We start from the raw sequence: 13,097 nt of genomic DNA on the forward strand, positions 1-13,097 counted from the left end.
CTTTCCGATGTGTTATATTCTTCTCGGAGCCCTTCAGATCTCGCCGGAGATCATATTCTGAAGGGCTCGCCTCCTGACCTCTTGCCAGGGAGCTGAGGACGAGATTAGTTTTAAGCTGCAGCCCAGTCAGTTACTTTCAACAGAGGGCTGGAGAGTGCCCACGAGCGGGGTGTTATTGTGTGACACAAAGGAATGTTGTAATCATCCCTCAAGACCTTGCTTGGGGGACCTCTGTGCCTGGTTTTAAGAGCTTTGGTGGATGCAATTTTGAGAGTTGCCTTTTGAAACTCGGAGAGCAAGCCCATCATGGTATTTAAAATTCCGAATCATGAATCCGGTGGTTAAAAAGCCAAAGGACTAAAGACATTTCCATATATTCAAACAGAGGATTTTAAGCAATAACATCTAAGGCTCCCTTTCTTCTCCTGCTAACTTTTTAAAGGACAAGACCTTTTCTAGAGCATAAGATTGGGTGGCGAAATTTCCCAGTGGAAAAATTTATTGAACATTCTTATTTATTGTCACATCTCTTAATAAAACCCAAGGATTCAGCTTCAAGAAACAACCCATCCACTTGAAAGAGAGAAAAAAAAGAGTTACTATTTTTAAGAATAAAACACTCTATTAACAGATGCTTTAAAATATGATTTATTGCCCACACATAACAACAACAATAACTTAAAATATCAAATCCCTACAAATAAATCACTGCCGATCCCATCTCCTTACACGCCAGCTGTTTTCCTGTTTCTGCCGTCTTTCTCAGCCCTGGTCTATATCAGCAGATAATTTAAAAAGAGGCAGAAGAATCAAGAGACAGAACCCAGAGGCATCGAAGTTCTTCGGGCAAGAATTGTGTTTTCAGAACCTCCCAGTTTGTCTCGGACAGTTCGAAGCTGGCCCTTCTCAAGTCTTTCCAAATAGTAACCAACTCAGGGTTTTCCTTTGAGTCACTCCGTTATCAGATTAATTTATAACAAGGAAAGAGGCTATCAGTATGGTCACTCATGCTCGCTGCCACCTCTGCCCAGGTACCTGGTCCTGTTTAAGGAGAATTGCCGTCATCCCGGAGATGCCTGGTCGTCAGGGACCATGGGTAAGCCGTAAATAACCAGGTCCGTGGCTGCAGATCACGGGGGCTCCACCGAAGCCCAGCTGGCAAAGGCGGCTGCCTTTGGGAACAGGTGGCCCGCAGGGGCTGAGGCCAGACGGTGGGCCGCGGCAGCGGGCTGGTTTCTGTAGCAGCCTTTAAGCAGCAGCCTGGTTCCAGTCCGAGACACCCACCCAGCACTCAGCCGGGCCCCAGCCACAGACCTTAGCATTAAACAGGTTCTGACACTCCAAATCAAGGCCTGGTGGCCGTTGTCATAGGAATGCAATATCCTCTGGAGGTCTCCTTATTAAAAAGCCAAGTCTTGCTGCTGCTGTCTGGAATAGAGTTTTATTCCATTTGTATTGATCACGGGGAAATGTCTCATTCCCTGGCCGACAAATCTAGCCAGCAGGGAGGGACTTGGTGTTTGTTTCCACAGTGATTTGGGGGACCCTGTGCCGGAGATGCAGTTATGTTCATGAGGTGGTGGTGGGTAGTTTCTAGCTATGATGTGGAATTACAAATGTGGGATTGCCATGTGCAGAATAGAGCCTGCCAGGGGTTTCAGAAATTATCCAGGACTTTGGGCCAAGGGAAGAGACGTGACTTACCCACATAATAGGTAGTGGCACCTCTAGGAATCTGTCCTATAGGTAACACCTGTCTGTGTGGGAAAGGAAAGTCAACACAGCACTGTCTATAGGTGCAAATGTGGGAAACCATCTACACGTCCATTACAGAAGATCGGGTAAAAAAACATATTAGGCAGAAGCACGTTAAGTTGCCGTTTTTGTTGGTTGGTTAGAAGTGATTGGATATTGACAATCTCATATGGTTCAGTCTACTACATTTATTGAATGGAATAGCATGGAGTCTTAAAATAAATGAAGTAGAGAATGATCCAAATGTATCAGGAACTGAAAAAAGCAAGCTGCAGAATAGCGTACCTGTTATGCCACATGTGTGTTTTTAAAAAAGGAAATAGACACACATTTTGCCCGTATAAGGCTGACTCTGGAAAGAGACACTAGAAATTGTCCAAATTGGCTGCTTTGGGAAGAGGAACGGGGGTGGGGGTAGGGGCGAGGAAGGGTGAGAGCAAGGCTGGCTTTTCCCTTTATCGCCTCTATGCCTTTTAGATTTTATACTCTCTGTGTGTAGGGCAGATATAAAATAAGTTAATTAAAATTTCAAACAAAGATCAAAATACCAAGAAAGCCTTCATGACTAGGGGTGAAGAGTTCAGACTCTGGTCCGAGAATTCTGGGCTTCAAGTCACTTCACCTCGCGAAGCCTCAGTTTTGTCATCTGTTAAGGGGGATTATAATGGTGTTTACTTCATAGAGTGGAAGTGACAATTTCCTTGAGACGTGAATGGGAAAGGCTAGGCATAGTGGCACAGAGAATTTGGTAAATGTTATACGTTATGATAAGTGATATAGAAGTCATAACAGACAAACTTAAATCCTGACAATGACTTGCTTGGCATTTTCGTTTTCTTGGACAAACGATAAAAAAATAGCTATGTGTGTTGAGTTGGGAGTTGAGACCCTGAGTGTCATGTGGAACTCTGTTCGGGGGACCTTACACTGAATTTACAGGGTGGGTCTGATGATTTTTTTTTCTGAACGGGTAAATGGTCTTCCGCATCTCTGTGTACACAGGCAGGTGAACTAATAGAATTAAGCTTATTGGTTTAATTCCTCTGGGCCCCCTTGGCGAGGGGAGAGCAGCTGGATGAATATTTTAATTAAGCTCTGACACCCAGAAGTCAAAGTCCCCGAGTGGTCCCAGTGGGCAAGGTCGTACAGTTTGGGGTTTAATCAAGTTCGGTTTCAGAGTTCAAATTTCTTCCCGGACAGAAATATGTCATTAGGCGTCCAAGATTTCCACTGGAAAAAAAAAATACAAGTTGACTGTATTTTCTCTAGAGAATGACACCATGATTCGATTAGCCCCCTTTCCTTGACATTTTGCCCACTTTATTAACTTCTGCTTTGCTTTTAAGCAGGCAACTACTGTTTTACTTCCCTGAAGAAGCTCATAATATTATAATTCAAGTGTCAGGACAGATTAGGTTAAACGAACTGTGTAATTCCCGAAGGAAAACAAACTTCAAAACGGACGTGGTTCTCCTTGTAACATGTCATGGATTGCATTAGCGTTGAATGGGCGATTCTATCACCTAATGTGCTAAAGTTGGCTCAAATGTTCCCCACTCTGCAAGGTGAGAAATTACTTAGCTAACAAAACATTTCGTTTTCCTCCCTTTGCATTCTTTCTTTATGAGATCCTGAAAGTGACATTTTCACCAAAAAATCTCTGCGCTTATTTGTGAAAAATGTATATTAAAACCAAAGCCCATCAAATGGAAAGAAATCACAGATGGTTTTATTCACAAGCAGTAGAATTAATGGCCTCTCTTCTCTTTATAAATATTAGAAGCAGATGAGTTCATTACGATTTCACCCTAATAAAGAAAACCTGCTTGATTTTGACAAGACATCGACTTATCTAATACATCTCCTAAATAACAAAGCTACTTCCCGCCCGTAAAACACGGCTCGAAAACACCAGCTTTACCTGGACTGCTTCTAAATTAATGAAAAACACTCGAGTCCAAGGAGAGCAAAAGAAAGGGGGGGGGGGGAGTGGAGAGATGGAATTTAAGGGATTTTTGAAAATGGGACGGATTCTGAAAAGAGCGAGTTTTGAAATGTTTACTTTGCGGTGGTTTGAAATTTTTACATCTTTCAACAAAGCGCGGCAGAGAAGTGAAACCATCTGAAAGGGCTTTTGCAAAGAGCGATTCAGTACACGTTGGGTGAAGCTGCGGTTCTTTATCGCCGGCAATCTGCGCCCATCGAGCAGGGGAGCCCAGCCCTTTCCCCCTGGGCTGCTCCGAGCTCCGCGGCGGCCTCGCCTGGGCTTCAAAGCGCGGCTGGTGGAGGTCTGGGAGGGAACTGGACACCTCACTCCGGGGACAAGGGCACGGCTGCCTGATGTGGTCATCTTGTTAGTCATGGAAAGCCCGGGGTCTTTCTGTTTGTGCCTCTTTCAGCACTTATTAAGGAAGAAGTGGGAGGCTTTACGCAAAACTGCAAAAGATGTTTTTTCTCCCCAGGGCCCCAGCAGTTGGGGCCACGGTTTATCCATCATTGCAGAGATCTCACTGAGAAATGGAACGCGTCAGCCCTGCCCAGAGGGGGAGGATAATGAGCGGCACATGGGGCCTCTGTCCCAGGACCTTCCTGGCTTGGCTCCCATGCAAGGGCGTGGGTTCCTTGTCTGCAAACTGCCAAGGCAACGCCTTTGGGGAGGCGAGCCACATGGCTTAAGAAAAATGGCCCATCTCCGTGGTTTTGGTGTCCATTTCCACCATTCAGGACTCTCAACTCACAGTCCCAAACTTCCCCAGCCCTAGGACCAATAGGGGGCTTACACACCACAGAGATCCAGACACCTGCACAAACGTGTCAGTGCTGGGGGAGGGGGTGGTGAAGGTGGAGATACTCTTTCTAAGCATCTCCTTAAAAGTGAATGAATTCCAGTACCTCCACCTCCTCTCAGGAAACTGCATCTTTCTCGCTGTCTGTGTTCCCGTCCTCCCGGTGAGGGGCTGTGAATTCTCTGTCAGGCCCAGGTGCAATTCTGAGTTCTGAGATCATCAGAGTCCCTCCTTCAAGCCTCAGTTCCACAAGCATCAAACTTGTGGGGAGATTTTGGAGAAGCAACAAGTTTGAGCCAGGAGCCTATGATTGAAAGTCTCCGATAAATCCCTCCCAGCTGAGCCTGAAGGGTCTGTATTTGGTTCAAGCATGCAGGGACGGCAGGAAGGGGGGAGGTTTGCAAACTTCAAACAGGACTTGGAGTTGGGGGGGGGGGGGTGTTGAGTAGAGGTAGGAGGCCACCGACAGAGGGTTCAGAGTTAATTAAAGGTACTGCGTTCTAGCGCCTATAAACTCAGTTCAGCCCTCTCCATATTAAAGCACCAGCAACTCTGTGCAGGGGTGCCCTCTCACCTGGGGGTGAGCCTGGAAGGGGGAGATTTGAGCCGCATTTAGGATGGATATTTGCAGCCATCTGGAAGGCCCCAACCAGGGGGACTGTGCCTTTTCACCAGGAGTTTCAAGGGAGTCAAGACTGTGTTCAAAAGCCTCATTAAACATGGAGGGTCTACTGTCTTTCAGGCACTGGGCTGGGCACATCACGTGGGAGATGGGCCATCATTTCTCCCATTTTACAGATGAGGAAAGTAAGGCTCAGAGAGGCAAAATCAGCAGCTCCAGGGTATATGACTGGTATTTGGGAAAGGCAAGGTTGGAGCCAGTGTTCTTCAGCTTATGCCACTAGCCGGGGACTGGGGAGACACCAGCAAAGGACAGGTTATCGCTGCTTACATCCTGTCCTCACCTCAGCCCTGGCCCCTCGCACTGTCCTTGACATTCAATCAGGTGCCGGTGATGTCTAGCCCAGCAATTGGGGCTGGGCTTCCCCGGCTTCTCTGCGACAAATGGTTCTCATTTGAAAGAGAGGTTATAAAAACACAGGCCCAAGGACACTGTCAGGGAACTGAGGATTAATCTCACTTCAGTCAAAGACCATTTCAAATATTTTTAGGGGGATGGGGGTGAGCAGCCGCCCTGGTATTGGGAAGGAAGTCAGGGTTCGCGGGGTGCCCCTCAGGTTGGGGTTTGGAGGCACATTGTGATGTGGGCTGGTGGCGGTCGGGGGTCACCCCGTACCTGGTGAGGCCCAGTCTGACCCCAGGCGTTGCCTTGCTCCCCAAGTCCCTGAGGTGGGCCGCCACTCCAGCGTGGACGTTCACACAGTTTTCGATGCCTTGATTATGTTTCAGGGCGGTTTAAGTTGCCAAAAGGAAGGGAAGGATTAGACGCCTGGGACATTTTCATTTTCTGGATGGTGTCAAAAAGCTGAGTGTTTTTGCCTGGTGACTCAACCAGAGAGGGCCCTGAAGACCAGCGGGGGTGGGGTGGGGGGGCGGGGCCGCTGCTTCCTTGCCCATCCCTCCCATCCCCCCAGATGCTTGTGGGCTGCGCAACTGAGCCCCCATTCCAGCCAGGAACGAGAGGGTGCACCAGCTGTGCTCTAAGCCAGCAGCTTCCAAACCAGGTGGCCTGGGTCCCTAAAAGATAACGGGTTCTGGGGTACAGGTTGGGTCTGTGGACTCAGTGCCCTCTGCTGAGCTTTCCTAATAACCCCAATAGCTCTGTTGACTGAGAGCTCAAGGGGTGCCAGGTAGCTGCTGCCCTCTCATCTGTACATTGATACTGTGAGGTAAGGACTCTTATCCCCATTATATGACTGGGGAAACTGAGGCTCAGGGAGATGTAGGTGGCTGCCTCCGGCCTGGACAACAGTGATATGTGTCCTTTAACCTTCTCAGAGTCTTTTCAAAGGAGGGACTGTGGACTTCCCCCATTTTATGGATGTGTAAGTTGAGGCTCGGACCTGAGGCTCGGTGATATGACTTGCCCAAGCGTATGGGGAAGGGTAGGTGGAGTTGGGGGCTTGTGGTCCAATAGCCGAGGCTCAGGCCCCTCCAGCTGATCCAGATTCCAGAGTACTGCGAGTGTGGCTGGGCGCTGCCTGTCCTCCTGGGCTGTTCCCCAAGAGTTGGCCGGCACAGCAGGGTGGGACCCCCGAGGGCCTTGGAGGGGGTTCGCTGTGGGTTGGACTCTGTCCAAACAAACGCCCGCAGCGGGAAACCGTGGATTTATTTTTCCGACTGTAGGAGGAGTTTGCCGAGCTTCGTTTTCTCTTTGCAAGGTGGGAGAACCGCCAGCACGCGGTGGGGTCTCCCAGAGCCCAGGGAGGGCCGGCGCCAGGCCGAGCGCAGCAGAGCGCCCCCGCGCGGCCAGACGCCGTGTGAGCACCGGCGGCCTGGGCTGTGGGCAGAGAGGGGTCTCCTGCCTAATTGGCACTTTACAGCGACTCTGCAACGTTGAAAGGAGCTAGTAGGACAGTCCCCATTTCAGAGGAGAAAATAGGCAAAAGAAAGTGCAAGAGACCTCCTGGGTTCCCCCAACTTGGAAATTATTCAAAAGGGATTTGCCTCCCTGCAAAGTGCCTCCTCCTTTGGGAGCTGCAAGTGGCTGTCCCAGCCCCTGCAGGGGTGCACCCTAAGGAGCCCTGCCAGTCAGGGGAGTGGGGGGTGGGGTTGGCACCCAGTCCTGCAGCTCTGGCCAAGCCCACAGCAGACTCCTACCCCAGCAGGAAGCTCATGGATGCAGTGGGGCTGAAGCTTACTAGCTTGGAAGCAAATTCCCAGCACTTCAATTTTCTGGCAAATTCCAGACAAGGAGCACGGATTAAGCACCAGCGTGCACTAGGCCAGGGGCTCCCACTCTGGGTGGACAGGTCACCTTAGATCCTGTGTCGCTCTCCCTGCCCACAATGAAGGGGCCTTCTGGGGCCTCCTCATGGCCAAATGCCCTCTGCTGGGTGTCACCGGCTCTGTCCCGCACCCTGAGCCAAGCATGTTGGGGGCCTGACCTCCATTTCTCCTCTGGAAAGCCCTGGGTAGCTGGTTGCTGTGATCGCGGAGCCCCAGGGTCACACTCAGGGGAGGTGTCTGACCTCCGGCGTACCACCCTAGCACAGGACACTTCCTCCGGGGAGACATAATCCAGCTGCCTTCAGGCCCAGAAAGCACTGGAGCGGGCCGTACTTGGATTGGACGCCCTGAGGTCCTCTGGTTGGCTGTGTGCTTCTGAGCACTCTCTGGAGCCTCAGTTTCCACATCTGCTAAGTGGGGGAATCCCTGAGTGCAAGCCTGTGGTGATAACACACGTAAGGTATACAGCTGTTGTCCTCCACAAATGTTTGCTGGTGCCGTATAAACAAGTACAATACTCCTCCCCCTCCATTTGTTTACCCCTCACTGGGAACATCATTCACCCCAGTCCAACCCCCTCTAGAGCTCAGTGCACACCTTGTCTCCTCCGGGAACCCTTCTGTCACCTCCCAGGACGCCTCTCCAAGGGAAGGTACTGAGGGATATAAAAGCCATTTTTAAAGGATTTGGGACGATAGACAAAGATTCTTAAACAGGACACAGAAAGCACTAACCATAAAGGAAAAGACTGATAATTGGACTCTATTAATAACTTCTTTTTTTAATTGAAAAAATGTTTTTATTGAGGTGTAGTTGACGTGTAACATTAGTTTCAGGTGTGTAACGTAATGATTCAATATTTGTATATTGTGAGTTGATCACCACAATAAGTCTAGTTAATGTCTGTCACCATACAGTTACAAAACCTTTCTTCTTGTGATGAGACTTTTTACATCTACTCTCTTAGCAACTTTCGAATATGCAATACAATATTATTAATTAGAGTCGCCGTGCTGTAGACTACACCCCACGACTTCATTATTTTATACCTGGAAGTTTGTACCTTTTGATCCCCTTCACCCATGTTGTCCCCTCTCTACCTCCTGCCCTCCCCAACTCTGGCAATCACCAACCTATTTGTATCTAGGAGCTGATGTTGTTGTTGTAGTAGTTGTTGTTTTCAGTTCCACATATAAATGAGATCATGGTATCTGTCTCTGTCTGACTTATTTCACTTAGCATAATGCCCTCAAGGTCCATCCATGTTGTCGCAAATGGCAAGATATCATTTTTTTGGCTGAATAATTTTCTGTGTGTGTGTGTGTGTGTGTGTGTGTGTGTACACATTTTCTTTTCTCATTCATCCATCAATGGGCACTTAGGTTGTTTCCATATCTCGGCTATCGAAAGTCATGACAAGGTGTGTCAGCCCTCAGGAGCAGGAAGGGCACCTGTCATCTGGAGACTTACTTCCTGTATTTACAGGGACAGGAGAGTCAGGGATGCTTCCTGCTTCTGCTGCTTCTCAAGCGATGTTAACTCGAAATAATCCATATACCATGTGGGGATCCAGGGCAACCTGACAATATAAAAATAGACAACTACTATATACAGCGGGGGCCCCAAAAATGTATACACATTTTAAGAAAGGAAAAAACTGTATAAAAATTACGCTGATGGGAACTACTTTGAGCACCTCTTATAATTGCAGAAGTCAAACGTCACTTGTATTCATCTTTTGTATTGGTATATATTGAGTATTATAATTTTAATTGTGCTCGCTTTGGCAGCACATATACTAAAATAATTTTAATACAGTTTTTTCCTTTCTTAAAATGTGTGTACTTTTTTTGGCACCCTCCATGTTGAGGCTGTACTATGTGTAAGGCACATGCCAGCCCCTTCCATCATATGTTAATAAGAGCATTTAATTCTGTGAGATAGGTGCTGTTGTACCCATTTTACATGTGAGAGAGTTAAGGTTTTGGGGAGCTTGATAGTCACCAAAATAACCTAATTAGTAGAGGTCAGAATCAAAGTTCACGCTTTTATATTTTGGAATTGAAAGGCCACACACTCAGAGCTTGAATTATTCTGTTTACATCATAGAAAACAAATTATGATGTATCTGGTAGCATAGTTTTTTAAGATTTTATTTATTTACTCTCTACAAATAAAGAGAACAGTATGAAGTAAAAAAGTATAAATCCCTCATTCCACGTCTTCTTATTCCGCTCCCAGGAACATAGCTTCTGTGGAATTCCCTGACATTTTCTATGCACATATAATTATGTGGTGTTAATCATAGAAATCATAATAATAGCTCCACGTGTGCCAAAAAAGAGAAAAGAATGTGAACATGGGGGTGCATATGTTTTTTCGAATTAGTGTTTTGTCTTCTTTGGATAAATACCCGGAAGTGGGATTGCTGGGTCATGTGGTAGTTCTATATGAATTTTTTGAGGAACCTCCATAATGTTTTCCATAGTGGCTGCACCAGTTTACACCCTCACCACCAGTGCACGAGGGTTCCCTTTTCTCCACAGCCTCACCAACACTTATTTCTTGTCTTTTTGATAATAGCCATTCTAACAGGTGAGACGTGATACCTCATGGTGGTTTGGATTTGCATGTCCTTGATAATTAGTGACGGGGAGCATCTTTTCCTGTGGCTATGGTCATCTGTGTGTCTTCTTTGGAAAAATGCCTATTCAGATCCTGTGCCCATTTTTAAATTGGATTTTTTTTTGCTTTTGAGTTGTATGAGTTCTTTATATAGTTTGGATATTAATCCCTTCTCAGATGTATGATTTGCAAATATTTTCTCCTATTCAGTAGATTGCCATTTCATTTTGTTGATGATTTCCTTTGCTGTACAGAAGTTTTTTGTTTGATGTTGCCCCACTTGTTTTTTTTTGCTTTTGGAGTCGGATCCAAAAACTCATTGCCAAGACCAATGTCAAAGTGCTTATTGCCTATGTTTTCTTCTAGGAGTTTTATGGTTTCGGATCTTACATTTAAGTCTCCAATCCATTTTGAGTTCATTTTTGTATATGGTGTAAGATAGTGGTCCAGTTTCATTCTTTTGCATGTCCAGTTTTCCCGGCACCATTTATTGAAGAGATGGTCCTTACCCCATTGTATATTCTTGGCCCCTTTGTTGTACATTAATTGAATCACATCTGCATGGGTTTATTTCTGGGCTCTTTATTCTGTTCCATTTACCCATGTGTCTGTTTTTATGCCAACAACCTACTGTCACATAGTTCTGATTACTGTAGCTTTGTAACAGAATTTGATCGAAATCAGGGAGCATGATGCCTCCAGCTTTGTTCTCCTTTCTCAAAATTGCTTTGGCTATTTGGGGTCTTTTGTGGTTCCATACAAATTTTAGGATTGCTTGTTCTATTTCTGTGAAAAATTCCACTGGCATTTTGATAGGGATTGCACTGAGTCTGTAGATTGCTTTGGGTGGTATGGACTTTTTAACAATATGAATTTTTCCAGTGTTAATTCTAAGCGTTTATGAACATGGCATATCGTGTTGGGCACCATGGCTTCAGAGATGAGCTGGATGACGGCTCAGCTGTCACCCTTGTCTCTTTGTGGCCAGCATCAGGACTTGTTCAGGTAGGACTGCTGCTGGCCATCATGGTCCCTGGGGTGGTCACAGGCCTCACAGCACGAGCCACTGGGGTCCAATTTTCTTGGGCTCCTCAGCAATTGAGTCCAGTCCACTTGTCTCCCCACCTGCTTCGAGAAATTCATTGAGTATTTGCTCATGCTTGCTATTTTTCTAGGCCGGTGCTGGGTGCTCAGATTGAGTATACGTGTGGCTGGGGAGGAGGGTATAATAAATGAGACATATCCCCCTTCCTCCGGGAGCAGATGATAATCTAATGAGAGGATCAAATGACTCCAGTACCACCAATGGAGCAATGGCTCTAATGTTCAAGGTATGGAGTGGCTTGAAGGGGAGGATCATTACCTTTGCCTCCAAGGGTCAAGTAGGACATGACAGAGGAGGAGTATGAAGGGGGTCTTGATGGACGAACAGGAGTTTGCCAGGCAGAAAATGAGGGAAAAGCATTCTAAGCAGAGGGAATGACATATGCAAAGGCAAGGAAGCACAGAGTTTAGGGTTTGTGAAACCACAGGTAATTCAGCAGGGAGATTCATGGAAGGAGAGGCTGGGATGGGACATGGGGGTCAGACATAGGAGGGTGGTGTGCAGACACCTGAGGGACTTGGACTTCATTCTTAGGATGAGGGCAAAGCATTGTAAGTGGGGGAGTCTTGTTAGATGGATCTTGTTAGATGGCTGTGTGGAAGATGGATGAGAGGGGAAGATATTGGAGGCCGTGGGAATGGCTAAGGCGCTGATGATATAATCCAGGTAAAAAATGTTGACGGCCAGAACTAAAAAAGAAAGGAACAGCAAAAAGAGAAAATAGTGACTGAGTTTGAAAACAAATTTAGGTGAGAGAACTGTCCAGCAGGCAATGGGGTGATCATAGATGGCTCCAGGTGTGGGCGGGTAGATGACTCTGGTAGGGGCGATGGTGGAGAAGTCAGAAGGGGAGCAGTTTGGGGCTTGGGGAAGATGGCACATTCAGCTCGGGATACACTGAGGTCAAGGTGGGCCATCCAGGGGGCTGTTGGAACTATGTGGCTGGAGCTCAGGGAGATTGGCCAGCGACAGAGCTAGACGTAGCTAAAGACACAGGCTGCTCCCAGCTGCTGGGAGGTTGCAGAAGAGGGAGAGAAAGGGAAGGGTTGGGTTCAGGGAGCCCCAGAGTTTTAGGGATGAGCCAGTTTGTCTGGAAAAAAACAGGCAGAAGCAGGGGGAGAAGTAGGAGAGACAAGGCTAGGGTGCGTACGTGTGGGGTGGAGTGGGACTGGCTAGACTGTCAGCTCCTCGAGGACAGGGATGTCAGTGGGGTTGTCACTGCTCAGGGCCTGCATGTGGGAGGTGCTCACACAACGTGACTTGAATGGATGGACAGACGGATGCGTGATGTATCACCTACCTCACCATCCTCTCCTCACATCACAGAACTGCTGGTGGGATACTTTTCTGTCTCCCCGGGAAGGCCTTCCACCCCTTTGCCCACAGTCTCACCCTCTGTAGCAGATGCCTCTTGAGGGTCTAAACCTAAACCTGCTCCAGGTATTCTGTGATCACATACTTCCCTTCCCACCTGGGTCCGAGCTACCAGGGCAGAAGGGGTCACCTGACCCAAGCTGGCCAATCAGAGTCTATCCTGGAAATCTTGCCTCTGGATCTTCTGAACTGAGACTGTACACGTGGGTGGCTGTGTGCCACGTATGCTGGTGTGCAGAACACATGAGAAGGAGAGCCAGAGTGTGAGAGAAGGAGAAGCAAGCAGACACCCAGGCAGAGGCAGACGAGGCAGCGTGGGCAAGATAGAGGAGAAATAGGTGCTGCCTGTCTCTGGCCTCTTTGAGGCTTGGCTACGACCTGTTGGGCTCTGAGTGTCCTCCGGTTCTGGCCACTAACCCCACCTTGACCTAGGCTGCTGTGTGTGGATTTCGGTTTCTTGCTGCCCAAAGGCCCATGTGTGAGGTACCTACCCCTGGGCCCTGGGCATCCATCTGTCTGCCTTCCGAGTGGTGCTTTAGGCC

At 47.7% G+C, this 13,097-nt stretch overlaps 1 protein-coding gene and 1 long non-coding RNA gene across 2 annotated transcripts in view; one reads left to right on the plus strand and one right to left on the minus strand.

Moving 5' to 3' along the window:
* LOC141571187 (uncharacterized) overlaps positions 1-13,097 on the plus strand; it is a 47,560-nt gene that overhangs the window by 11,199 nt on the left and 23,264 nt on the right. The gene's annotated exons all lie outside the window — the stretch shown is intronic.
* The window catches only part of MVB12B (multivesicular body subunit 12B), a 182,806-nt gene continuing 170,331 nt past the window's right edge, over positions 623-13,097 (minus strand). The window contains exon 10 of the mRNA XM_074331024.2: positions 623-2,985. Within this exon, the coding sequence (XP_074187125.1) occupies positions 2,929-2,985 (57 nt within the window). The 3' untranslated portion in view covers positions 623-2,928. The remainder of the gene's footprint in view (positions 2,986-13,097) is intronic.

This window comes from Rhinolophus sinicus, chromosome 16 (genome assembly GCF_057876585.1).
Source record: "Rhinolophus sinicus isolate RSI-liver-muscle chromosome 16, RSI-T2T, whole genome shotgun sequence".
In the NCBI taxonomy this organism is placed as follows: domain Eukaryota; kingdom Metazoa; phylum Chordata; class Mammalia; order Chiroptera; family Rhinolophidae; genus Rhinolophus; species Rhinolophus sinicus.